Consider the following 27,850-nt stretch of genomic DNA (forward strand, 5'->3'; position numbering starts at 1 on the left):
ACTGGTGCCTAAGGATAATGGATCTTCTGTGAGAGGAAACAGGTAACCATTTTGTAAAAAACATAAGAACAGCCATATTGCATCAGACTCACGGTCCATCAAGCCCAGTAACCTGTCTTCTGACACTGGCCAATGCCTGATGATTCAGAGGGAATAGACAGAACAAGGAAATTCTAGAGTGATCCATTCCCTGTCACCCAGTCCCAGCATCTGCCAGTCAGAGGTTTAGGGACACCCAAACCATAGGGTTAAACCCCTGACCATCTTGGCTAATAGCCATTGATGGACCTATCCTCCAAGAACTTAATTCTTTTTTTAACCCAGTTATTCTTTTGGCTGTCACAACATTCCCTAGCAAAGAGGGTCACAAGTTGATTGTGCATTGTATGAAGTAGTACTTCGGTTTGGGTTTTTTTGTTTTAAACCTTTTGCCTGTTAATTTTATTGGGTGATCTCTGGTTCTTGTGCTATGTGAAGGGCTAAATAATACTTGCTTATTCATGTTCTCCGCACCGTTAATGATTTTAAATACACCTACATCATACACCCCTTTAGTCATCTTTTTTCTAAGATGAATAGTCCCAGTCTTTTTAATCTCTCCCTCATATAGAACTGTTCCATACCCCTAGCCATGTTTGTTGCCCTTTTCTGTATCTTTTTTGAGACGAGGCAACCAGAACTGCACATAGTATTCAGGGTGTGGGCATACCATGGATTTAAACAGTTGCATTATGATATTTACTGTCTCATTAACTATCCCTTTCCTAACGGTTCCTAGCATTGTTAGCTTTTTTGACTGCACACTGAGCAGATGTTTTCAGAGAACTATCCACAATGTCTCTAAGATCTCTCTTTTGACTGGTAACAGCTAATATAGACCCCATTATTTTGTATGTATAGTTGGGATTATATTTTCCACTGTGCATTAAAAATTTTGCATTTATCAACATTGAATTTCATCAGCCATTTTGTTGCCCAGTTGCCCAATTTTGTGAGATTCCTCTGTAGTTCTTCGCAGTCTGCTTTGGACATCACCATTTTTAATAATTTTGTATCAACTGCACATTTTGCCACCTCACTGTTTACCCCTTTTTCCAACTCATTTATGACTATGTTGATTATTATAATATATATATATATATATATATATACACACACACATATATATACACACACACACACACACACACACACCCACCATTATTATTATATAACAGTGTGTACCTTACAGGTTATCCTAGCAGAGGAAAGCTGCCTCAAGGTCTGATACTGAAACAGTCTGTTTTGGCACAGCACTCTTACTTTAAGGCAAAAACCCATGCCACTGAAACTGCACAAGACATTGTACAACTTTCTTATAAATTAATTATTTTATTTTCTAAATCAGATCTCATGTGATGATTTAATAACTACAAGACGCTCTGTCGACTACTCTATTCACTGACCATACTGCTTACCTATCTGTAGGTTTGGGGAAGAATGAGAATTTGAAATATTCTTGTTTGTGAAGCTCTCTTTTAGGGAGAAGAGGTAAAGAAAAACAAAACCCTTATGTCCCACCCAAATCAGTTCTTCCAAACCTTAATATGCTGTATGGTTATGTTTTGTTTTTTTTAAGCAGAAACATTTTCTCACCTTAGGAAGTTCACCTTCCTTCTCTTCAACAGGCAGAGAATTACTGCTTGCACAGGAATCAGAGTCTGATATGTCCAATGCACTGTCATCTTTTCCTGATCCATTGCATTCATCACTACCATCCCCAGGATCACTGTCCTTCTCCCAGTCAATGAACTGTGGTTCACCTTAAAGTATTTTTTAAAATTAAAGACATTTTTCTTAATAAGTCTGTGTGTTATTTATAACTATGAATTCAACAATGACAGTAAACATGCTGTTAAATTATCTCTCATTCAAAAATGTAAGTGATGTTATTTTATGTACATTCAACCGATATTTTTCTTACTCTTTCCATAACACACAAAACAACTTTGATAGCATCTTCCATAAAAAGCTCAATTCTAGTATACTTTGCAGAGCTAAATAGTACAGTTATAAAATTAAATAGCAGGTAAATGCTAACTTTTGTGGAGGCAAATCTCAAGATGACAGACTGACTATTTCCATATGCAATCTGATTGGTTAACAACTCTTATTGTCCCTGAAAAGGTAGGGGTTTTTAATTATTAGGATTTATCTAGTTACATTTTCCAAAAGCCCTAGCTCATGTTTGGCTGAGTAAATCAAACAACAGAGGGTAAGAGAAGTAAAAGATAAGAGAGAAAAATTAAGTCTTCTTCAGAGATCTGAAACAAAAATAGAGAGTTGATAAACCAAAGCTACATGAAGGTTATTCCAAAAGAAAAAAAGGTACAGACTAAAGCAACAAGATGATGGGTACATCTACACTGCAGCAGGCAGTGCGCTTCTAGCACAGGTAGAAAGACACGCTAGCTCTCCTTGAGTTAGCACACTAAAAATGGAAGTATAACGTGCGGTAGCACAGGTGGCAACTCAGGCTAGCCACCTGGGCATGTGCCCAGGGGATTCGGGTCAGTTTGTACTCAGGGGGCTAGCCAAAGCCATCACCCATGCTATCCCCAGCTACAATGCTATTTTTAAGCTCTGTTTGAGCTACTGGGCTAACACCTATCTGTCTGCAGCTGGGAACATGCTTCCCAGTTCAGGTAGTGTAGACAGAAGACACAGGTTAATACCAGGTCCAATCACGCCTCCAACTCACCCCTTCTTTTTTCCAATTTCCCCTGAAAATAGGCCTCTTCTCTCCACTTATGGAACCCAGCTCTGTCTCAAAGAAACTCAGTCCCTATCCTTCAGTTGTACATTGGATATTTAGGCCCTTATCCTGCAAAAAAGATAATCTTTAAAGATACATGGAATCTAATTTACTTTAATGGGACTGCATCAGACATAAGGGTCTACTCATGTTGATCCCATTTCAAGATCTTTTCAAGTCAGAGGGGCTCTGTATTGTTGCAGCAGTCTTCCCTTCCCCGTGCAGTAAATTGCAGGATCAGGATCTAATAGCTTGTCTACATTACAAGTGCTAGAGCACCATAGCTGCAGTTACGCCACTATAGTATAGACACTTGCTACAGCAATGGAAGGAGTTTTTCTGTCGCTGCAGTTAAACCACCCCTCTGAGAGGCAGTAGCTAGATCAATTGAAGAATTCTTCAGTTCACCGAGTGGTCTACACCGGGGATTAGCTGGGCTTAACTACGACGCTCAGGGTTTGAATATTTCACACCCATGAGTGACATAGCTTAATCAACCTATGTTTTAGGTGTAGATCAGGCCTGAGATTGTAAACTCCTGAGGGGAAGGATCTTGTGTTGCTTGCAAAGCATATAAACACACTTTTAGCTCCATTCTGACTATACTTGCTTGAATGGAGAGAGAGCAGACACACCGTTGTTTGTGAAGTAAGTCCATGTGAGGTTTTAAATCTAGGGGGGAGATCTAAAGGAAGCATGGTTAGAACAAATAAGGAGTTGTGGAATTGGTCAAAGCTGAAAATGATATGAATATACTTTCTTGTATGTGTGAGGAAGCAGGCTGAGGTAGCAGCACTTGTTGGATCATATTAAAGAAGTTCTGTATTAAAATCACAAATGAGTTTGATTCCCCATAGTTTAAATTCCAGGGTATTACTAATTAAGAGGTCTCTTGGTTTTTGGTACTGTTTCTCTCCCTCTATGTGTGAAACCTGCAAGCTGCTAATTGCGTTAGTACATTCTAAGACAGAGTCTGTTCTCAAAGCAATTCACACAGAGAGAGACTCAAAGCAATACTTTGTAACAACAGAAACAGCACCCAGAGACTCCCCGCCCTTTTGTTGTATTAACAATTGTGATTAAAATAGAGATAGAGGATGTATGTGCATGGATGCTTGGTGTGGATAATAACTGAATGATCAGGGAGATGCCAGCCTAAGAATCCAGTGTCCATCGGCTGAAGAAGGAGTCAAGTGGAAATAACCACAGGACCCCTGGAGGGCAGACTGGAATCCACCCAACAGACTCAAGAATGGGAGAACCAAAGAACAAGATAACATCTAGCAGCACGGAGCAGTCAGGAATGTGCTATCTGCTGATTGATTCAGCAACAGCATGATGAAGCAATTCCCATAGACTGACATAGGAAGAAATTCCTATAACAATGGACTCTAGAAAGTGAGAACTTTGGGGTCCGATTCTGCAAACCAACTTCCAGGAGTATCAGATGAGCATCTGACAAGGCCCTGCTCCCTCCTCATGTCCAGGCCTCCAGGCCACCTGGCCAATGGCTTGGCATGAGCAACTCTAAGGCTGGTAACTATGATAACAACCTTGCAGAACCTGTGTGTGTTTGTATGAATGAATGTGTGAATAAATATGAGATTGAATGGAATGTTATAGCTATAACTAACTGCTTACTATGATTCTTTCTGTATCCACAATAAATGTGGTATTTTGCCTTTTCCCCTTTAATAAGATCCTGCTGGTTTTTATTTTATTGGTATAACACACTCTGTTCATGCTGATGTCTGGAGACATGGGAGTTAGAAAGGAACACTGAGAACCAAAGAAAGTTACTACAAAATTGCATACTAATGGTACCTGACCCCAGTCAGAGTAAAGGTAGTTCACAGAACTGGTAAGTGAACTGAGAGAGGGCATGGAGGAAAGGAGGTCTTCTAGTGGTATTGAGCACACAAGATAATTCCCCTGCCCTCCCCAAACCATGCAGGAAATAAAAGACGAGGTCACTCACCTTGTGCAGCCACTGTGGTTCTTTGAGATGTGTGTCCCCCACCATGGGTGCTCCATCTGTGGTGGGCATGCTTCTCTGAAGCCTTTGATTGGGGATTTTTCCACTAGCAGAGTCAGTTTATCCCCCGCATGTGTTCTTACAACCTCCTGCCATGCTCCAAGCACATATAGCGCTGCACAGGTGAACTTCGCACAGTTCCTTCTCTATCTGCGTATTCAACAAGAACAGTCCAAAGCAGAGGGGAAGGAGGGCAGGTGGTGGAGCACTTGTAGAGACACACATCTCAACAAACCACAATTACTGCACAAGCTGAGCGTAGCCTTTTCTTCTTCTTCTTCTTCTTCGAGTAGTGTCCCTTTGGTGACTCCCAAGCAGTATCAAGGCCAAGACTGAAGACAGTACAGTAGAACCAAGTGCCGCATCAGATCTAACAGCATAGACCAAGGCACTTTGTTTAGAAAAGGTATGCACTGAAGCCCAAGGAGCAGCTCTGCATATCTCAGAAACTGGAATGTTTTTGAGTAACGCTGTGAAAGTTGCTTGTGATCTGATAGAGAGAGCTATAATCCTTTGGGGTTGCAAAGCACCATCTGCATCACAGCAAGCAGTAATATACCCAGCAATCCATTTCAAGAGACTGTGGTCCCTTTGATTATTCTGCAATGGACACAGAGTCTAGGTGATTTCCGAAATTGATTGGTCCTATCCAGATAAAAGGCCAATGCCAAATGTACATCTAACATATAAACAGAAGTCTCCCTCTGAGATTTATGTGGTTTAGGAAAAAATACCAGTAGGTGAATAGACTGATTAAGATAGAAATCCAACAGCACCTTAGGTAAGAACTTTGGGTGCAACTGTAGGAAGACCTTGTCCTTGAAAAATATTGTAAATGGGGTGAGGTCTGACATCCAAGTTCTTCAACCTTGTGGGCTGACATGATAGTTACTAGAAAGGCCATCTTCACAGATAAGTGAAGCAAGGAGCAGGTCACCATAGGTTCAAATGGAAGTCCCATAAAGCTATCTAAGCACCAGGTTGAGATCCCAAGTCAGAGTAAGGTCCTTAACCTGGAGCTAGATTCCCCACACCCTTAATAAATCTTAAGGGCATGGGATGTGCAAAAACAGAAAACTCCACTAGTGGGGAATGAAAAAAAAAACTGATATCGCAGTGAGGTTAACTTTAATAGAGCTAATTGATTTTAAAGAAAATCAGGTTTAAGTCCAGTAATTAATCCAAGATAGCTGAGAGCAGAAAAGATTCAGGCAGAAGCCAGTGACTAACATCAGGGTTGAATCTCTTCCATTTCTGAAGGTAAATAATTCGAGTTGACTTCCTTCTACTGTTTAGTAATACTTGTACTCCTGTCGAACAGGTAGATTCTAATCCCATGAACCATCTAGGACCCACGCTTGAAAAAGGACCCCCCCCTAGTTTCAGGTGAAGCACATGGCCCAGGCCCTGGGAGAGATGAGAGGCTGTCAGAAGTCTGAGCACCAGTTGGAGACACAGGTGAAGCAGGTAAGGATATAAAGTTTGCCTCAGCAAGGTCAGTACTATGAGGATAAACCTGGCTTTGTCCTGGAGGATCTTGTTTATCACTCTTAGAATTAGTGGTGTTGGAGGGAATGCGTAGAACAGGCCCTTTGTCAAAGGAAGGAGACAAGCATCTCCCAAAGAGAGGCGACTTACGCCGCCTCCTGAGCGGGATAAAGGGCACTTCCCATTGTTGGATGTGGTGTATAGGTCCACCTGTGGAATTCCCGACCTCTAGAATACCCCAGGAAGGATTTGGGAGTCAAACTCACATTCATAGTCCTGGAAGAAGCACCTGCTGAGAATATCAGCAGTGACATTCTGAACTCCAGGAAGACAAAATAGCTGAGATTTGAATCTGATGGGCTATATACACAATGGGCTTTATAGCTTCAATGCACAGATCCAGGCACATTTCATTAATGGGTAATGCAACTTGGATGGGTGTCACCAGCTGCAAAATGTCCTGGAGCTTGTGATGTGACTGTTTACCTCTTGAGGAGGTAATCTGGAGTGTGTCCACCATCCTCTTCACAAGGACCTGGAATTGATGAAAACTGTCAGCTATTCATGGTGGTGGAGGCATGACTCTCTCATCCAGAGACAAAGATGATATACAGATTTAAGGGGTAGCCTCTTTGTCCACCCTAGCTTCCTGTTCCTGAAAAGGTCTTCTTGTGTTGGGGCTTTGGTGGAGCAGACAGTTTCCAGATGCAGTGGAGTTGGAGGTCAAGCAAATTGCTGCTGATACGCTGCCAAAGGATACCAGTAAGGCCATAGGGGAGGCCCATGCGAGAGAGGGAGTAGTACTCAGGACTGATCTCTACACCCCTGACATGGGCAAGGGTCTTTGTTAAAGTATGGGTTCCTCTAATGATGTGTAAGGGAACCCTACACTGATAAGGAGGAGACAGACTGAGGAGGATGAAGGAGTTCTCCAATGTCCTCCAATGGGATGACTCCCAGGAGAAAAGGTTGGACAATTCTGTGGTACCAGGAAGCAGTGGTAATCCAGAAACTGAGGTCATGGTACGAAGAGTCATTTGGTACCCATAAGCAGTGGCTTGTCTAACACTGACGGAATTCCTGTGGCACCAAGTGGGTTGGTACTGACAAAGCAGTTGACTTGGGAGGTACCATTGGTTTGTAGCGTGTAGGTGCCGGGGCAGAAGGTGTGTGCTTCGATTTTGTTGGTACCGATAGAGTCAAGTGGGAGGGCACCATTGGTAAGTCTGAAATAGATGGGCAGTAGTACCAGGGCCCTGCCAGCACCATCTTTCCCCAAAGTGCTCCATGATCTTCCTGCTCCGCCGGTACTGGAGGGAGGGTCGTTCGCTTCCACGGCACCATGTCGAGAGGTCAAGGCCTCAGACACTGTAGACTTCACAGGAGATCAGGACTTCTTGGTAGCTGGCTCCTTCTGGTGGGAGACCAAGCTCCTCCTCTTTGGAGCCTTATCTTAGTCCTGTGAGATCTTCTCAGGCACTGGAAGAGGCACTGGATCTGTTTGGAGACAGATGTACAGGGAGGGAAGAAGGGAGTCTCCTGACCTGACTTGAAAGTGGGTTGAGGGGAGTGATCCCAGCAGCAGCTTCAGTTTAGTCTCCTGATTCTTTGGAGCTCCAGATTTTAAGAGCCACACAAAAAGTTACCCATTTGGGAGATATAGGACTCTCCCAGGCAATGGATACACTAGAGTGGCTGTTGCTGACTGGGATAGTCTCCTGCCAGGAGAGGCAGCATTTGAAAGCTGGTAAGTCCAGCCAGGCCAAATAAAGTCCCCAGGAAAAATGGGGAGGAAAAACTGGGGAAAGAGGAAAAACTGAAACCTCTTACAACTAATTCTATACTACCAATAAACAAAAACCACAAAACACACTGAGGCACACATGAGACAGACACATTAGCGCTCCATCTCAGGTTGAGGGGTAGAGAAGGAACTGAGGGCAGTTCACATGTGCAACCCTACATACCCTTGGAGTGCAGCACGAGGTTGTATATAGCACGTGTGTGGGCCAAACAGACATTGCTAAAGGAAAATCTCTAATCAAGGGCTCAAGAGGTGCTTGCTCACCTGAAGCAAAGCACCCATGGGGGACACTACTCAAAGAAGAAGAAGAAATCAGTTTGTTCTAGTCACATCGATCCTTGACTGAATTTGCTAACTGTTCAGTGCCTGGGCATATAGAATATTACAAAATAAAGTGATTTCGTATGTCTTAGAAGCCACCAGGTTGGCAACTACTATTCAGTAGGGAAGGGGTTCTCATGTTTTGGTTTTTTTTGCTGAAAAGCCCTTTTAAAATATTTCAAGCTGTGATGACAATCCCCAAAAGTGACAAGCTCCCCGCAATACCATGCCACCCTTACTTCTGTGCTGCAGTTGGCAAGGGTGCTGCCTTCAGAGCTGGGCATCCAGCCAGCAGCAGCTATTGTGACCCCCCACACACACACACACACAACAGTCTTGTGACCCACTTTTGGGTTGGGGCCCCCAGTTTGAGAAACACTGCTGTAGGGGATAGTTGCCCCAAGCAGAGTATTATTTTGAGGAGGAAAAAGTGATATAAGCAAGAAACAAAATGTCAACTATTTAGAAATCTGGTTGCTGTTTATTAATTATTTAGAGAAAAGTCAAAGGTTCAGAAGCTTTTTTGAATTACAAAAATTTACAGTTCAAAATTATTTCTCTCTCTCTCTCTCTCTCTCTCACACACACACATGCTAAAAATCAAATTAAAAAACCCTCTCCACCCTCGCAATCCACTACACCCTGGTGGTTTATATTCAAGGAAGAGAAACCCCATGTTCATTAAAAGTATTAATTTTGTTCCACCATTGGCAAGGTTAGATTTGTACCACACATTTCATTTTTCACTATATATATTTACTGTAATTACCTGATATTTTAAAGCAGTATATTACCAAAGGAAATGATTAGATGTTTATTTCTTTACCTTTGGTTCTCCACCCACAGACAGTTAATGTAGATCAGAGAAGAATATACAAGAGTAGCACATAGGTTCATTCAGATTAATTCTGCTCTGGTTGTTAATATTTAGGTGAAGAGTTACAAATTTGTGCACAAAGCATAGCTTTTTTTCTTCTTTAATTACAGTTTTGTCTCTCTTTAGACACTGGGGGCAGAGAACAATTAACCCAACAGAAAACTTATTAAGTCAGGGAGAAAACCTTTCATTAGACCAGAAACTCAACGAACCATAGTGTACTATATATGAACGGTGTACACAGGTGAGCAATAAAAATTGATAAAAGTATCAGATGTAGAGAATTGCAGGAATACTCTATATGGAAATCTAGGCTTGATTTACCAGATAGGCACAGGAAGTGCCATTCACCACCAGCTGTATCTGCAGGAGGGTAATGGTTGTGTGGGGACTGGTTGTGTGGGGACTGAAGGCCTGGGGGTTCACAACTCCACAAACAGCATGGACAAAGGAGTTAGTGTACCAGCCTATAAAGAGTAGGTCATCCTATTTCAATATATTATAAATCATTTTTATTTGTATTGGACAACTATTATCCCTCGCCATTCCACCCTTCATACTTTAGTATATAGTTCACTTTTGCTAAAGCTGTTTAGGGCCCATTCTGGCTCCCACAGAAGTTAGAGGGAGTTTTTCTACCAACTTTAATTAGAGCAGGATCAGAGCTGTAACATTTTGCAATAACTTCAAATGATTTTTCCATAAAATATTTAAAATCCAGCAAACACAGGATTTCTTTCCAAAAAGCACTTGCAAACATTTGAACTCACCTTCACTACTCCTGTCCTCTGACAATAAGTTATTCTTGCTGTAAGATTTCTGTGCTTTGGAATGATGACTCTTTTGGTTATACAACCTTGAAATCAATATTTTATTCTCATCATCTGACAAGTCGCTACCACTAGAGCTCCATACTATGTCCGCAAACTCCTCTGGGTTCTCAACAGTAGAAACTCCTATCAGAGAGTATGAGATAGTGTTAGTATATAACAATATGAAATCAATAGGAGTTTCTAAACTAGTGAATTTAAAATTAAACTTGCATTCTTTTTGAGCTGAAATAAATCATAAATCCTGTCCCCCCCAATATCAGGTGCAACTATTTGAGTATCCACACTTAATACTAAAATATTATGGCATTACCACTTACACTTTTAAAATATAAAGCATTATCTATCTTCATTACAACTCTGTGAGGCCAGTATTAGCATCTCCATTTCCAGAAAGAGCATGTGGGGCAGAGGGGTCACATGACTTGGCCAAGGCCACAGAGCAAGTCAGTAGCAGAGCCAGGACTAGCAATCTTGACACAGTTCCCTGCTCATTCCTCTGGATCACATTGTCACCTCCAGGCTCCATCTCTGCAGAGACACTTCAAATACAGTATTTTGAAGTCTCAAAGTAAAATCAGTTTTTGGATTTTTTTTTTTTTAAGTATGTGTGGTAATTTACACAAAAACTAATAATGTGTCATCATTAATCATAACAACAAAAGTTAAGATGCAGAATTGTAGAGCCTTTCACTGTCATAGCAAAATTAGAAAAGGCAATTAAACTGCTCAGGAGTAACTAAGAACAACAGTTCATTCAGAGACAACTGGTGAAACCAACATGTTTTCAGAGATAAAGTAAAGACAACTGATGGGTATTCCAAAATACCTTTTACCCATTATTATTAATGCATATAAAGGAAGAGGATTACAGCTTAGTAGCACAATGAATTTCAGTTTACAGGCAGGCACAAGGCAAATGAGATCTCTTACTTCCTTCCACTTTGAAGTCTGATCTCTCATTCTGAAAAATCCAATTGTTGGGTATCGGTACTGGAGGAAAAAACCAAAATCACCTTCTCCGACCCGCAACACAGATTCCTTTCAAAAATCTGGAAAAGCATAATTTTGAACTCCAAGATAGCATGTAGAAGAGATGCCCATTATCTTACTTATTTTTAACTCAGGGAACCCAACGGAAGCAGCAGAGCCTCTGGAGCAGATAGAGAGACAAAGGCAAGACTGGAGGCAGGGGGGTAGAAGTGACACACCTGAAGAGAGCCTGCAAAATCTGTGGGGGTTTCAAACTCCTGTGAGGAAAAGTGGAAAGAGTCTGCAGCAGTAGCTTCCCTACCTTGCATCTATAAGGAAGAGGGGACTTTGATTGGCAATGGAGGCTAGGAGGTTAGGGAACCACTATCCCAGCGCATCTTGTACATGAATGGAGTGCTATCACTGGCTAACTGATCAAACTCCTTCTCACAGAATTATAATTTAAATTCTCCTGAAGTTTCACCTAGATAAAGCATTATTCTTCACTTTTTAATTGTAAACCAATATGTAACTCTTCTAAGAGTGCATAGTAACGCTGACATGTTCTACCAGAGGTAGCTGCATTTCATCAATGGCTGATTGCATTCCTAAATTAAGTCTAGGGCTTTTTTGGAATAAGGTGTATTGCCATATTTTTTATTTATATATATATATAGTGTGTGTGTGTGTGTGTATACACACACACACACAAATTAGAACTTATTTTACATCATATCTAGGCTCTTTTTGAACTGTAAAGTCAAATCATCCCTTAAAAATTTACTGTTATGGCTGCATCTATTTTTGTAATTCCTATCACGATAGTAGTTGCTCCATGCTGCTATCCTGGGTGTCCTCACACAAAGGGAAAAGGATATGAAAGCAGCAGTGCTGCTGCTGTCAATCCAGCTGATAGGGTCCATTTTCTTTTCCCCCCAGCTCCACCTTTAGTCTCCTTATTTATCTGTCTCCAAGTGGAGTACACAACTGCCTCTCCTTCCATCTAAACACTTTTAAGCGTTGTTTTTTTTTAAACTGTGAAAAAACTTTAAAAATACTATCCCTGGCAGGATATGAAGTGTACAATATATGAAGCACTAGCAGAGCTCCTTTCGCACATACAAAAGCAGTGGCCGAGGTTCCCGCCTCCCTTCAGGATCTTTATCTGGAGATCAGGGGAGAGGGAGACCAGGAATGCAGGTGCAAGTGGGATAGGATCAGTTCTATTTCTTCGAGAGATCACCCTCTGTATGCATAGACTATGCCAGTAGGTGGAAGCAGCTGATGTCACAGATAAGAACTCAGAAAACTTCTATGGACAACGCAAACTGATAGATGCTTCTACAGTGTTAATGTGAAATAGTGATAGTACCTAGTGTGCCTTCAGCAGACGTAAGCAGTGGCCCAAGATGCTTATCAGCTCTAGACTTCTTTTCAGAAGATTCTGATGTCTACATGACAAAAAAATATAGATATATATATTTTATATACGCACACCAAATGATTAAAGGAACAAGGTAATAGAATAGTTGTATGTTACAGTGACTATTATTTATTCACATTAACATGGCAGTTCACTTTCAAGTCAGTGAGCTTTATATTCTATTAAAAGCATTATATATTAAGCAGTCCTACTGATTCTGAGTAATTCCCTCACACTCTTCTCAAGGAACAACAACTTCAGAACTGCATAATCTCTGCTCTGGGTCAGGAAAACATCCACTCTCCCTGCCCAAAGCACTGACATTACATTTTACCAGGGGTGGGGGGTAGAGATAGGCAACAATTTCACTCTAATTCCAACGTGGGAGGGCAGGCTGAAAGTTGGAAAATATGATCCTTAACATATTCAAAGGGGCAGGGAAAGAAGCATGCAGTTGTATTGACTCTGCTCTTATAAAAATCTCACAAACCAAGCACGAATGGGCCTGGCCAGTACTTGGATAAGAGACTACAGGGAAAAAACCAAATGCAAGAAGATGCAGAGTTGGAGATTCAGTAGATAGCATTCCTTCAATCTCAGCCAGAATTGAACAAACATCCCAGTAGAGTGACCAGACAGCAAGTGTGAAAAATCGGAATGGGGGTGGGGAGGGGGTAATAGGAGCCTATTTAAGAAAAAAGACCCAAAAATCGGACTGCCCCTATAAAACCAGGACATCTGGTCACTCTACATCCCAGTGAGGTAATAGAGGTAAAGGTACTGCAAATGCCATTTTGAATGAGACATAAAACTGAACTATCAACTGAAATACGCCGTGAACTGTTGTTGAGTGTTGCTGTGAACTTTTAAAGAGCTACTGTATTGCATCCCAGGAACGGATGAAATTATTTTTTAATACTATAAATATAGTTTGGAAATGTTTGAGCTCTTTCCAGATGAAAGGTACTGACCAGGATAAGTGTAAGATACCATCATGTGCAGAGAGAATTACACTTTGGAATGAAAACCAATTCTGTGCAGTCTTGTTTTCCAGTTCTGCTTACCTTGTCAACTCAACAATATGCTGTTGACACAACTTTTGAGTGGTGTTCCAAGAGGAGGAGGACAACTGACAATATAAGCAAACATGGGGAGAAGAGATGGAACACATGAAATTTCAACTGATGGAAATTTTGGGAGAGGAGCTACAAGTCACATTAAAGCCTCAAGGGTTTGTTGTATGTTTGCTATAAACAGTAGGTTTGTTATTTTTGGATTGTGCATAAAAAGCGAATTTGGGGGGGAAGCCTTATGATCATCAGTTTGCATCTCTAGCCTACACCACAGGTTAACCAGGATTTTACCTCAAGCATGGAAGTGCTCTGAAATCCATCGCCACACTTAAGCCATGCGCTGGAAATGGAAGAAGTAGCCACTGCTGTCCCAACATTTGCTTTTCTCAACGCTAGAGGTGTCTCATCCGGAAAAGACATACATTCAGCATCCCAAGCTCGTTTCCTCTACAAAGAAAATTGTAAACCCATTAAACTATTGAGCGTTCATATTTAATTTTATTTTAAGTACAATAAAGTCTAGTTAATCTGGATCTTGATTACCAAATATCAAGAATACTTATCAAAGAACTGTATACTTGGTTTGAATACTTAACAAAGAATTGTAATTTCTGCTTTTCAATAAATTGGAGGGGGTTCAGAAAAGAGCCAGGAGAATGATTAAAGGATTAGAAAATATGCCTTAAGTGTGATAGACTCAAGGAGCTCAATCTCTTTAGCGTAACAAAGAAAACGTTAAGGGGTAACTCTATCAGTTTGTAAGTAATTACATAGGGAACAAATATTTAATAATGGGCTTTACAGTCTACCAGACAAAGGTATATCAAGATCCAATGGATGGAATTTGAAGCTAGACAAAGCGGAGGGGCGCTGTGGGCGCTGGGAAGGGGGGCGGGGCTGCAGGTACTGGGGAGGCGGGCACGGGTTCTTGGGAGGCGAGTCACGGCCCAGAGGGGAGCTGAGGGTGCTGGGCCAGGGGGTTGCTGGAGCTGGCTCCCTACCCAGCTCCTGGTAAGCGGCAACAGCAGCTCCCTACTCCACGTGCTGCCTCCGCTCTCCCCCAACCCCTGGTTCTTCAGCTCCCATTGGAGCTAGGGGAGCTGAGGGAGCGGAGCCCCCCACTCAAGGTAAGCACTGCCCCAAACCCCAAGCCCTTACCTCCCCCCACACCCAAACTCCTGCTGCTGAGGGGCAAGGGGGCCTCCGAGACTGCCCCAGCAGCAGCCGGTGCACCTGGCCCAGGGGCTGCCTGAGCTGCTCAGACGGCTCCTGGGCCAGCCACACAGGGCTGTTGCAGAAGTCACGGAAACCATGACTTCCGTGACCTCTATGACAAACACAGAGCCTTAACTATAATCAAATCTCATGCTTTATCTGGTCACCTGCAGGAGGCAGAAAGGATTTTTTTTTCACCCAATGCACAATTGTCCAGACGTAACTAGGTTGCTTTGTTTGTCTCCCTCTCCTCCCCACCCTCCTCTGAAGCATCAGAGATTGTCCACAGCTGGAGAGAGGACACCAGAAGGTGTGGGCCAGTACTCTGAAGTTGTACAGAGAATTGTCAGCAGTTAATCCACCCCCATGAGAACTTCAGGAACTATGTTGATGGAAGAAGCCTTCCTGTTGACACAGCGCTATCTGCGCCGGGGTATAACTGCATTGCTCAGTGATGTGGATTTTTTACACCCCTGAGCAACGTAGTTATACGGATGTAAGTTTACAGTGTAGACCTGGCGTAACTAAAGTATTTAGTCTTAATATTGAGATATCTGGGGAAAATGTAATGGCTTGAGATATACAGGAGCTCAGACTAGATGATCTAACAGTCCTTGCTGACCTTAAACCCTATGAAACTATGAGTTTGGAACAATTACAGTTTTAGATTGTACATAGGATATCCAGATCACTGTTTTATAAACAAAATTTGATTAAATTATTTGAAATGTTAAGTGCCAAAATCTTCTCTCTCCCTCCCCCCATCCTTAAATGGGAATAGTCCTATTCAAATAGAAGTCCTTCCCAAATTCATAGCAGCAATGTCTGTATTAAGGACCAAATACTTTATAAAATCTAGATACAATCCACAACTACTTTGTAAGGTCTGAGGCCCTTTTCTGCAGTAAGCAGCAGCAGCCATAAGCTAAGAATTTACATTCCATCTAAATTGCACCAAAACAATGTAATATCAGTCTGTTAAGAAGGCGCTCCCATCCTGATAGTACCCACCATCACCAGATAAGGAAACAGATCTTAAGATGTTTAAAGAAAACTTTGTTTGATTGTATTCTGTCAGGCAAGAAACCACTTATCAACAGTTGTGATTATGAAATCTATACTCCTATTGTTTTGCCTTTATGATCCCTACTTCTCTATTTTTTATCTGTATGGTCTCTGTGATTCTTTCATTGTTTCTGTCTGTTGCATAACTAATTTTGCAAGATTTAATTCAACTAAGGTGCTGAGGAATGATGAGTTAAAGAACAGTGTTGTAATGGGCTAGGACTGGTGAAAAATACAGCCTTGTAGTATTTTAGTTTAAAATGATTGGTTAAGGTATAGCTAAGAAGGACACAAGATTTAACTACATAAATGGGTCCAAAAGGAAGTTCTTTGAAACCTAACTCCAGGACACAGCCCAAGATCAGAATCGCCAGACCTCAACACCCTGGCAATCATACTGTGCAGAAGCTGGTGCCCTAGACGATCTAATCTTGACTGGCCACCAAGAAAAGTTTGCCTGCCTTATTGGGAGTGGTGAGCATTGTATGCATAGTGAGCATATTCTGTTTTGGTAACTGTTAATAAATAGAGGTTATGGATATTGCTGTGTAAGGTTCTTTCACTGGTAAAAAGGACCTGCAAACCCGCAGAAGATTACACCCTGAGCCCTAGGAACTGGGTAAGGGCAGGTGCCTTTTGCCTCCAGTCGGCAGGTAAGGGCAGGTGCTTTATCGCCTCCACTCAGCTTTCCCATCGTGTAGCACTCAGTAGTTTCTCTGTCAGAAAGGATGTTCCCAGATGTTGCTTCAAAATTTGCCATCAATGAGTTGATGCAGAGAAAAATACACAGATGCTTTGAATTACATTAAAAAATTCTGCAGCCTTACTAGAAGCTGATGCTGCATCACTGACCACCAAAGTTCAATGAATGAGAAGTGCCTGGGACAAAAAAAGCTTGAGGGTTTAACTCTCAGATCCGTGTCTGCATTCCTCTGTTCTTTCCTCTCATGTTGGCACCATTATCGCAGCCCTGACCTCTCATGTCAGCTATTGCAATTCCCGTATCTTCCAGCTTTTTAAGAAGCACATTTGTTATACCAGCTCCTGTAATATCATCAATGTCAATAAATTCTAGAAAATGCTCTGTCACCATTGCAGGGACATTTTCACTAGGTTCTGGTGTTGTCACAAAACGCACCATTAAAGTCATTTGTTCCGTATGGCTGATGTTAGGTGTGCAGTCCAGAATAACAGAGTAATATCTTGCTGACTTCAGATCTGCCACAATCTTCTGTTTGACTTTTGTTGCCAGTAACTGTATGATCTCATTTTGAATTGTTTTTTCCAAGGTAGTGATGTGTGTACATTTCTTGGGTGTGTACTTTCTTGCACATTGTAGGGAGAGTGGTCACTTTGGATGAACTATTACCAGCAGGAGAGTGAGTTTGTGTGTGTATGGGGATGGGGGGTGAGAGAACCTGGATTTGTGCTGCAAATGGCCCACCTTGATTTTCATACACATTGTAAGGAGAGTGATCACTTTAGATAAGCTATTACCAGCAGGAGAGTGGGGTGGGAGGAGGTATTGTTTCATGGTCTCTGTGTATATAATGTCTTCTGCAGTTTCCACAGTATGCATCCGATGAAGTGAGCTGTAGCTCACGAAAGCTTATGCTCAAATAAATTGGTTAGTCTCTAAGGTGCCACAAGTACTCCTTTTCTTATTTCTTGGGTGGTGACTCTTCTTAGATGCTCCTGGAGTACAGCATCAAACTCAGCCATCAGCTCCACAATTTTAAGGAAGTTTCCATTGTTTGGCACATACAGCTGATCTGAAGCACCACTCAGTGCTAGGTTTTGGGTAGCAAGTATTCTCACAATGGCAACGAGCCTTTTCAGAACATTTTTCCAGTAAAGAGACTCTGATACAATCTGCTCTTGAAGCTGATCATCTATGGTGGCCTTTAACCTTTGTCTCACCTCAAGCTCTTTCCACCTGTGGAATGCTCTCTGGTGATTTGCTGCCTTCTCACGGCATGCCAAATTTCTAGCCAAATTTTTCCAGTCCTTTGTTCCTGTCAAACCCAATGTGGCTGGAACATTAGGCTGGAAGAGTTGGCAAGAAAAACAGTATGCAGCATTCTGGGTTTTTGAGTACATAAGCCATGGCCTCTCCACTTTGTCACCATTGGGGATTTCATGCCAGTAATGTGTTGGATGGAAACTTCTATTCTCATTGTCTTTGGGGAACATGAAGTTTTTGCTGTGGCCCATGCAGTACAAGCAAGTGGGTCCACAGTCCTGGATCATCTAGACTTAAGGAACTAAACTCAGCAACAGCTGTTTCTTGTGCCTCCACCACACTCTTCTCTGATCTACACTTTTCTTCAGGAATGCGTATGGTTACATCCATTTGAGATAGAGATATGGATGCTGCAGTAACTACCAGGTCACCTGCACTCTGACTAACTGGAAGATCAGGCATCTCGTCACCACTCACATCCTCACTGGGGCCGGAAGACTCACCGTGAACATTTGTGTCTGTGTATCTCAGGAGAGCTCCTTCCTGCTTAGAAAGCAAAGGAAGCTTTTCTATCTTTCTTTTTCTGAATGCTGCTCCCGAGGGGCATTTTCTTCTTTCACTCATGAATGATGAATGCTGTTCTGTGACAGCTATAGTGGCTCTCAACACTCATTTGAAAAGGACAAATAAGCAGGCTGGTAGCAGGGCCTGAGTGAGGGAAGATATCAGCGTCTTAAGGGCCTAACTGGCTCCTACTACTTCAGTTGACTGCCTGTTCTCCTCAAGTGGGTTCAGGGAAGCAGCAGGAAACAGGAAGCTCCCTGAGAAGCTGGCGTTAATCATTCCAGGCTCCTGGGGGTGTTAGAAAGGTACATAAGAGACTCCTCCTCTTCTCTCTCCCTGCAGCTCCTGCTGCTTTCTGTTATTCCCTCTCACCTTTTCTCCTGCTTGCCTGCCTGTTATGTCTCTTGTGCCCTCCTTCTTCCAGCAGAGCACTCCACCATCTCTGTGCATCTAGAGCAGAGAGAATACATATGCACCAGCAGCAGACACAATTTTCTACACTCTGGGTTCTAGTGGCCCCCGCCCAAGCCTGGCACCTGAGGCAGCTGCCTCAGTTCGCCTCATGGTAAGGCCAGCCCTGAGCAGAGGTGACTTTCACTCTGTTGAGCCTGATACTGTAGACACCAGAGCTGAACCCATGATGGTGTAATACAGCATTACTAAATTCACTTTAAAATGTAAGGGTACATTACCAACCTCCTACTTCATTGACACCAGAACTGGAAACAACATCCAAGTAGAAATCACACCAGTGCCAATACAGAAAAAATATACTCTTTTTAGGCCTACTCAGTATTACCCTATTAATACATCCAAGAATTGCATTAGCTCTCTTGGCCACAACCAAAGAGAGAGCCTGGAAATGTGAAGAAATATATTAAAATTTCAGGAGAGACACCTATAACTGGAGAGTTCTTTTGCAAGGCTTTAGCTTCTTGATTAATGACATTCTGTCCTGTAAGAATTAACCTTTTATTGGAATCTACAGGAAAAAAAAGAAAAGAAAATCCAGTCGGGTGGTTAGTGAGCACTGCAGTTTTCCAGACCCAAACATGGGAACAGTTAGCTTCCACACAAAGGGCTAGGGAAATGTTACAAGTCTTACTTATTATAATGGGGGAAAAGTATTAACATGATATCAGAGGGGTAGCCGTATTAGTCTGTATCCACAAAAACGAGGAGTCCGGTGGCACCTTAAAGACTAAGGGATTTATTTGGGCATAAGCATAAAAAAAAACACTTCTTCAGATGCATGGAGTGAAATTTACAGATACAGGCATAAAAATATATTTGTACATAAAGAGAAGGGAGTTTACCTTACAAGTCCACGTGGGCTTTGACCCCTTCCCTGCCCAGAGCAGTGGGGCTTGAGCTTTGGCTCCCCCACCCGGGGCACTGGGAATCAGGTGGACTCAGGCTTTGGTCCCGCCTCCTGGGGTCGTGTAGTAATTTTTGTTATCAGAAGAGGGTCACAGTGCAATGAAATTTGAGAACCCACGATATAGTAGAACCATCATTTTCAGGCTAAATGCTGTTACACTTTGGCTATGTCAACAACATTAGTAGCATATTGGGATAGCTGGTCAGTTTTTTTAAATGGCTTGCCAATTCTGCAAACACTTCCGCATGTGCTTAACTTTAGGCCTACACATAGACACTATCTGGAGATGAAATTAAAGTTAAACATGTGCATGTTCGCACAAGGTGTCTGTTTCTGATAATGCCATTCTCAGAATTCAGGGGGCCATGGCTCCAAGCTCTCTTGTAAGACCACTCTACAAGTTATCAGAGATTAAACACTAAACATGGGCACTGCAAATGCCTAAGAGATGCCCACAGCAGCCAGGGCTCTTCACTTTTGTCCACCATCCCTCTCTAAAGACAAATATGCTGCAGTCCCCACAGCAGCTAACGTAGTAATAATAGGCAAAGAGTCCTGTGGCACCTTATAGACTAACAGACGTACTGAAGCATGAGCTTTCGTGGGTGAATACCCACTTCATTGGATGCATCGTCATATTCACCCACGAAAGCTCATGCTCCAATAGGTCTGTTAGTCCATAAGGTGCCACAGGACTCTTTGCCGTTTTACAGATCCAGACTAACATGGCTACTCCTCTGAAGCTTGACATAGTAATAATAAACAGCTCTTGCCTATTGCTTTTCTTCTGTAGATCTCAAAGCGCTTTACAAAGGACATCAGAATCTTTATCCCCAGGTTACAAATGGGAAAACTGACAGGAGCCCATGCCCTGTGTGTAAGAAGTTAAAATAGCAAACAATGCTTTATCTTCTCTTCCTCTGCAGGGGGGCCACACTGAGCTGCCCCTGCAATTTAGCTCCCCCTGTATCTTTAACATTTGTATGTCACCAGCCTCTAAGGCCCTCTGCACGGAGGCTCCCACGTATAACTAGGGGCCCGCTGTAAAACAAACCAATAACGGTACCGAACGAGGCCCACTGTGCTAGGCGCTGTACAAACGGAAGCTAACATAGCCCTGGCACCAGACCACTGCGGGACTAACTCCAGTCCTCCCTCGTCCCCTTCCCGCAGGGCCCCAGCACGCAGGCCCCGCAGCCGCCCCGCACAGCTCGCGCTCGCACACCGGCCGGTAATACCTTCCTACTGGGCATATCTCCCCCGAGCCCTTACGCCGCAACAGCCGCTCCCTTCCCACGTGACAGGGAAACCCCGGAAGGAGGCGCGGGGAGCCCGAGCTCCAATCCCCGGACTGGAGGTGGGGCCTGAGCCCTTTCTGCCACGCCCCCTCCTTTCCAGCTTGGCGCCACGACACAACGGCTTCTGATTGGATAGGCGTGCCGGGATGCGCGTGACGTAACCGAGCGACCGGAGAGCGGTCGTGCCTTCCCCGCCTTTACTGAGGTGGCCCGTGCGGCGTCGGGCGCGGGGTCCGCTCGCCTTGCCTAGGCGGGCCGATGGCGGAAGCCTCCGTTGCCTGCAGTGGGAAGAGGCTGGGAGCCGAAGGAGCTCGCTCCTCCCTCAAGGGAAGCCCGGGGGGCGCCAGCCACCGCCCCCGCTCCGCGGGCTCGAGGGGGAGCTGCGCGGGGGCGGCCCCGAACCTGGGCCAGCGGCGCTGTGGGAGAGGCAGAGGACACCCCGGCGAGCCGCGGGGCGGCCCATCTCGCAGGGCCCGTGCCTGTAGCGCTCCCGCCCACGCCGTGCTGCCTACTCTGCCCCGGGCAGGCCGTTGGCGCCGTGCCCCTCCGCGCCCCCCACCCCGACAGGCGCCGGGCCACTCGCTTTTTTCCTTACAGGGTTAAATAATCAGTTGGGCATCTGGGGTTTGTAGCTCATGCCTCGCCCACGGCCAGCCCCCGTGCGGCCGGCAGAGCGGCTGGGGCGGTGAGCCCGGGAGCAGTCACAGGATCGCTTGGCTGGACTGAGTTTTATGGAAAAAGAAAAGGAGTCCTTGTGGCACCTTAGAGACTAACCAATTTATTTGAGCATGAGCTTTCGTGAGCTACAGCTCACTTCATCAGATGCATACCGTGGAAACTGCAGCAGACTTTATATATACACAGAGAATATGAAACAATACCTCCTCCCACCCCACTGTCCTGCTGGTAATAGCTTATCTAAAGTGAGAAACAGGTTAGGCCATTTCCAGCACAAATCCAGGTTTTCTCACCCTCCACCCCCCCACACAAATTCACTCTCCTGCTGGTGATAGCCCATCCAAAGTGACAACTCTTTACACAATGTGCATGATAATGAAGTTAGGCCATTTCCTGCACAAATCCAGGTTCTCTCACTCCCTCACCCCCCTCCAAAAACCCACCCCCATACACACACAGACTCACTCTCCTGCTGGTAATAGCTCATCCAAACTGACCACTCTCCAAGTTTAAAACCAAGTTAAACCAGAACATCGGGGGGGGGTAGGAAAAAACAAGAGGAAATAGGCTACCTTGCATAATGACTTAGCCACTCCCAGTCTCTATTTAAGCCTAAATTAATAGTATCCAATTTGCAAATGAATTCCAATTCAGCAGTTTCTCACTGGAGTCTGGATTTGAAGTTTCTTTGTTTTAAGATAGCGACCTTCATGTCTGTGATTGCGTGACCAGAGAGATTGAAGTGTTCTCCGACTGGTTTATGAATGTTATAATTCTTGACATCTGATTTGTGTCCATTTATTCTTTTACGTAGAGACTGTCCAGTTTGACCAATGTACATGGCAGAGGGGCATTGCTGGCACATGATGGCATAAATCACATTGGTGGATGTGCAGGTGAACGAGCCTCTGATAGTGTGGCTGATGTTATTAGGCCCTGTGATGGTGTCCCCTGAATAGATATGTGGGCACAATTGGCAACGGGCTTTGTTGCAAGGATAAGTTCCTGGGTTAGTGGTTCTGTTGTGTGGTATGTGGTTGTTGGTGAGTATTTGCTTCAGGTTGCGGTGCTGTCTGTAGGCAAGGACTGGCCTGTCTCCCAAGATTTCTGAGAGTGTTGGGTCATCCTTTAGGATAGATTGTAGATCCTTAATAATGCGTTGGAGGGGTTTTAGTTGGGGGCTGAAGGTGACGGCTAGTGGAGTTCTGTTATTTTCTTTGTTAGGCCTGTCCTGTAGTAGGTAACTTCTGGGAACTCTTCTGGCTCTATCAATCTGTTTCTTTACTTCCGCAGGTGGGTATTGTAGTTGTAAGAAAGCTTGACAGAGATCTTGTAGGTGTTTGTCTCTGTCTGAGGGGTTGGAGCAAATGTGGTTGTATCGCAGAGCTTGGCTGTAGACGATGGATCGTGTGGTGTGGTCAGGGTGAAAGCTGGAGGCATGCAGGTAGGAATAGCGGTCAGTAGGTTTCCGGTATAGGGTGGTGTTTATGTGACCATTGTTTATTAGCACTGTAGTGTAGTGTAGTATTGATAGAGCCAGAAGAGTTCCCAGAAGTTACCTACTACAGGACAGGCCTAACAAAGAAAATAACAGAACGCCACTAGCCGTCACCTTCAGCCCCCAACTAAAACCCCTCCAACGCATTATTAAGGATCTACAACCTATCCTGAAGGATGACCCAACACTCTCAGAAATCTTGGGAGACAGGCCAGTCCTTGCCTACAGACAGCACCGCAACCTGAAGCAAATACTCACCAACAACCACATACCACACAACAGAACCACTAACCCAGGAACTTATCCTTGCAACAAAGCCCGTTGCCAATTGTGCCCACATATCTATTAAGGGGACACCATCACAGGGCCTAATAACATCAGCCACACTATCAGAGGCTCGTTCACCTGCACATCCACCAATGTGATTTATGCCATCATGTGCCAGCAATGCCCCTCTGCCATGTACATTGGTCAAACTGGACAGTCTCTACGTAAAAGAATAAATGGACACAAATCAGATGTCAAGAATTATAACATTCATAAACCAGTCGGAGAACACTTCAATCTCTCTGGTCACGCAATCACAGACATGAAGGTCGCTATCTTAAAACAAAGAAACTTCAAATCCAGACTCCAGCGAGAAACTGCTGAAGTGGAATTCATTTGCAAATTGGATACTATTAATTTAGGCTTAAATAGAGACTGGGAGTGGCTAAGTCATTATGCAAGGTAGCCTATTTCCTCTTGTTTTTTCCTACCCCCCCCCCCCCCCCCAGATGTTCTGGTTTAACTTGGATTTAAACTTGGAGAGTGGTCAGTTTGGATGAGCTATTACCAGCAGGAGAGTGAGTTTGTGTGTGTATGGGTGTGGGTTTTTGGAGGGGGGTGAGGGAGTGAGAGAACCTGGATTTGTGCAGGAAATGGCCTAACTTCATTATCATGCACATTGTGTAAAGAGTTGTCACTTTGGATGGGCTATCACCAGCAGGAGAGTGAATTTGTGTGGGGGGGTGGAGGGTGAGAAAACCTGGATTTGTGCTGGAAATGGCCTAACCTGTTTCTCACTTTAGATAAGCTATTACCAGCAGGACAGTGGGGTGGGAGGAGGTATTGTTTCATATTCTCTGTGTATATATAAAGTCTGCTGCAGTTTCCACGGTATGCATCTGATGAAGTGAGCTGTAGCTCACGAAAGCTCATGCTCAAATAAATTGGTTAGTCTCTAAGGTGCCACAAGGACTCCTTTTCTTTTTGCGAATACAGACTAACACGGCTGTTACTCTGAAACCTGAGTTTTATGGGAGACCCGTTTTCCAAACCAGGTTTTTGTAAAAGGAGGTGATTCTGCGACTGTGTGGCATGCGCCTGTGTTCATGCCCCACGCGCTATTGTAACTTTTGTACAAGGCATCTCTTGGGAGGGATCATTTAAAAGCTCATAACTTGCTTATCTATAATGTGGCGAAATGCATGTAGCAGTGTAATAGGTGAAGCTATAAACATAAGCAGAGATCATGATAAAAATACGTTTTTCAGAGATGTAGGGAGAATGGCTAAACTGGTTCCTCAGAATCCAAGGGCAAGCTGACACCTCAGCCAGGTTTAAAAAAGGCTGATGACCAATACCTCCTAAGTGGCTATCCTTTGCCAAGAAAGGAGGCTGGTCAAAAAAATGTACATCTTAATAAAGAAACAGCATGGAGTTCTCTTCCAGACAGACTCCCTGTTGCCTTGCTCCGGGTTGGCAATGCTTCTCAGAGGGGGCTAGGACTATAAAAATAAGGGACAGACTCCCCAGGAAACCCCTCTCTCTCTCTGCCCAATGATTCATTGTACCTGAAGAGACAACAGAAATAACCATTGGACTGGAAGAGGGGTCCTGATTGAAGAAGTTTGGTCAGTAACTAAGGCTGCTGAAAGCATGGGATGAGAAAACTTTGCTTTGAATTTAACATAATTAAGTTACAGGTTTCAGAATAACAGCCATGTTAGTCTGTATTCGCAAAAAGAAAAGGAGTACTTGTGGCACCTTAGAGACTAACCAATTTATTAGAGCATAAGCTTTCGTGAGCTACAGCTCACTTCATCGGATGCATACTATGGAAAGTATAGACGATCCTTTTGTACACACAAAGCATGAAAAAATGAGCGTTTACCACTACAAAAAGTTTTCTCTCCCCCCCACCCCACTCTCCTGCTGGTAATAGCAGTGATCACTTTAGATAAGCTATTACCAGCAGGAGAGTGGGGTGGGGAGAGAGAAAACCTTTTGTAGTGGTAAACGCCCATTTTTTCATGCTTTGTGTGTACAAAAAGATCTTCTATACTTTCCACAGTATGCATCCGATGAAGTGAGCTATAGCTCACGAAAGCTTATGCTCAAATAAATTGGTTAGTCTCTAAGGTGCCACAAGTACTCCTTTTCTTTTATAGTTAAGTTAGGCACCTGTTGTGTTTTATATTTATTTTTCTTGTAACCATTTCTCGTTTTATGCCTTACTACTAGTACTTACTTAAAATCTGAATCTTTGTAGTTAATAAATTTGTTTTATCTAATCCAGTGTGTTTAAATTAAAGTGTCTGGGAAACTCCGTGTGGGGTGGCAAGTTGTATTCATGTTATTCCTTTTAAAGGAATAACAGATGTATAACTTGTATTGTCCAGGAGAGGGTTAGGCACTACAGTAGCTGCTCATTAGTCTGGCTTGTACCCTGGTATGTCACAATTTTATTGAACTTTGATCAGATTTGTTGCAATCCATTTCCTTGTGCAGAAGCGTCCATGTAACATCACACCAACCATTGTCTGAACAAGAACTAATTCGTTCATAGTAGAAAGAATGAATGGTCTGTCTCTTGGAATGATCCGACATTAGGTTAAGGCATGCTAATGGAATACTATGGGGGAATGCTACTACCAGAACTGTTTCTCCTGTAGAGACAGAGAACTTCAGTCTCTATAAAAGTATGTCTACAGGGCAACAGGGGAGCATGACTGCAGCACATGTAGACATATATTATTAAAGCTAGTTTATTTAAGAACAGCCATACTAGGTCAGATCAATGGTCTGTCCCGCCCAGCATCCTGCCTTCTGACAGCAGCCAAAGCCAGAAGCTTCAAAGGGAATGAACAGAACAAGGCAATTATCAAGTGATCCATCCCATGTTGTCCAGGTCCAGCATCTGGCAATCAGAAGCTTAGTGACACCCACCACATGGGATTGCTTCCCTGACCATCTTGGCTAATAGCCACTGATGGACCTATCTTCCATGAACCTTTTTTTTTTTTTAACCCCCTTACAGCTTTGGCCTTCACTACATTCCCCGGCAACAAATTCCACATTTGCTTGTTTTAAACCTGTGCTGTCTATTAATTTCATTGCGTGACTCCTCGTTCTTGGATTATGTGAAGGGGTAAATAACACTTCCTTATTCACTTTCTCCCACTCTATTCATGATGTTATAGACCTCTATCATCTCCCCCCTTAATCATCTCTTTTCCAAGCTTTTTAATCTATCCTCCTATGGAAGCTGTTTCATAAGCTTAATCATTTTTGTTGCCTGTGTCTGTACCTTTTTCATTTCTAATATCTTTTTTTTTTTTTTAATGGGGCGACCAGAACTGCACACAGTACTCAAGGTGTGGGCATCCCTGCATTTATATAGTGGCATTATGATATTTACTGTCTCATCTATCCCTTTCCTAGTAGTTCCTAACATTGTTAGCTTTTTTGACTGCCACTGCACAGTGAGCAGATGTTTTCAGAAAAACATCCAGACTCCAAGACCTTTCTTGAGGGGTAACAGCTAATTTAGACCCCATCATTTTGTATTTATAGCTAGATTACTGGTACTGATAGCAGTGAAGCCACAACAGTACAGACTATAGAAGCAGGGACCCTGCATAATTACTTGGGTGGCTAGTCAGTGTTGGCACTGCTTCAGTCCAATTGCATTCCCCAGTTGCAGCGTAGACCTAGCCTAAGGCTCTGAATCCTGCCTCCTTCACAATCTCTAGTTTAATTAAAGTAAATATACCAGGACTAATGTTCCTATGGAGGAATGGAGAAGGAATGGTATATGTCTGGCAGCCTCACAGAGCTCTTTAGAAAGGTTTCTAACATCAGAACTTTTTTTTTTGCAAGTGTACAAGGAAGCTTATTAAAAACATTCTTAAGTTCAGTTTGGAAGGCCATCATTAATGTGATTAGCCACAAAATTTTGTAGGAAAAAAGAACATGCTAAATTTGATTACATACACCTATCTATGCATACGCTGGCCTAGATGGCATTTCATGTCTGTTGTTTACCTGAATCAATAGCTTCATCATGACGTGTTGAAGATCAGAGATGAGACGAAATAAAGGGCACCTGCCACTGCACAATGGAAATTTTATACATTTTTCACATTTTGTATTTGAACTGTGTGATTTTTAAGGGAAACACAAATTAAAATGTAAATTCCTGTTAGCAAAAAAGCCATATCTTTAGTGGTGTTCACAGGGAATAGCAATTAATTTTCCGTGATGCACGGAGTATGTGAATACTACTTCGTAATCCATATCTAAATAGT

General features: G+C 43.3%; 1 protein-coding gene across 4 annotated transcripts in view; it reads right to left on the reverse strand.

Annotated features, from left to right (window-relative positions):
• The window catches only part of SPIDR (scaffold protein involved in DNA repair), a 332,345-nt gene extending 311,196 nt beyond the window's left edge, over positions 1 to 21,149 (reverse strand). For all 4 annotated transcript variants that reach the window (XM_077810302.1, XM_077810303.1, XM_077810301.1 and 1 more), the window contains exons 1-5: positions 21,044 to 21,149; positions 13,909 to 14,064; positions 12,494 to 12,572; positions 10,090 to 10,275; positions 1,636 to 1,802 (exon numbers count right to left, since the gene is read on the reverse strand). In XM_077810302.1, coding sequence (XP_077666428.1) covers positions 1,636 to 1,802; positions 10,090 to 10,275; positions 12,494 to 12,572; positions 13,909 to 14,064; positions 21,044 to 21,058 — 603 coding nt within the window. In that variant the 5' untranslated portion in view covers positions 21,059 to 21,149. The remainder of the gene's footprint in view (positions 1 to 1,635; positions 1,803 to 10,089; positions 10,276 to 12,493; positions 12,573 to 13,908; positions 14,065 to 21,043) is intronic.
• Positions 21,150 to 27,850: the final 6,701 nt, after the last annotated feature.

This window comes from Eretmochelys imbricata, chromosome 2, assembly GCF_965152235.1.
Source record: "Eretmochelys imbricata isolate rEreImb1 chromosome 2, rEreImb1.hap1, whole genome shotgun sequence".
NCBI classification, from domain to species: Eukaryota; Metazoa; Chordata; order Testudines; family Cheloniidae; genus Eretmochelys; species Eretmochelys imbricata.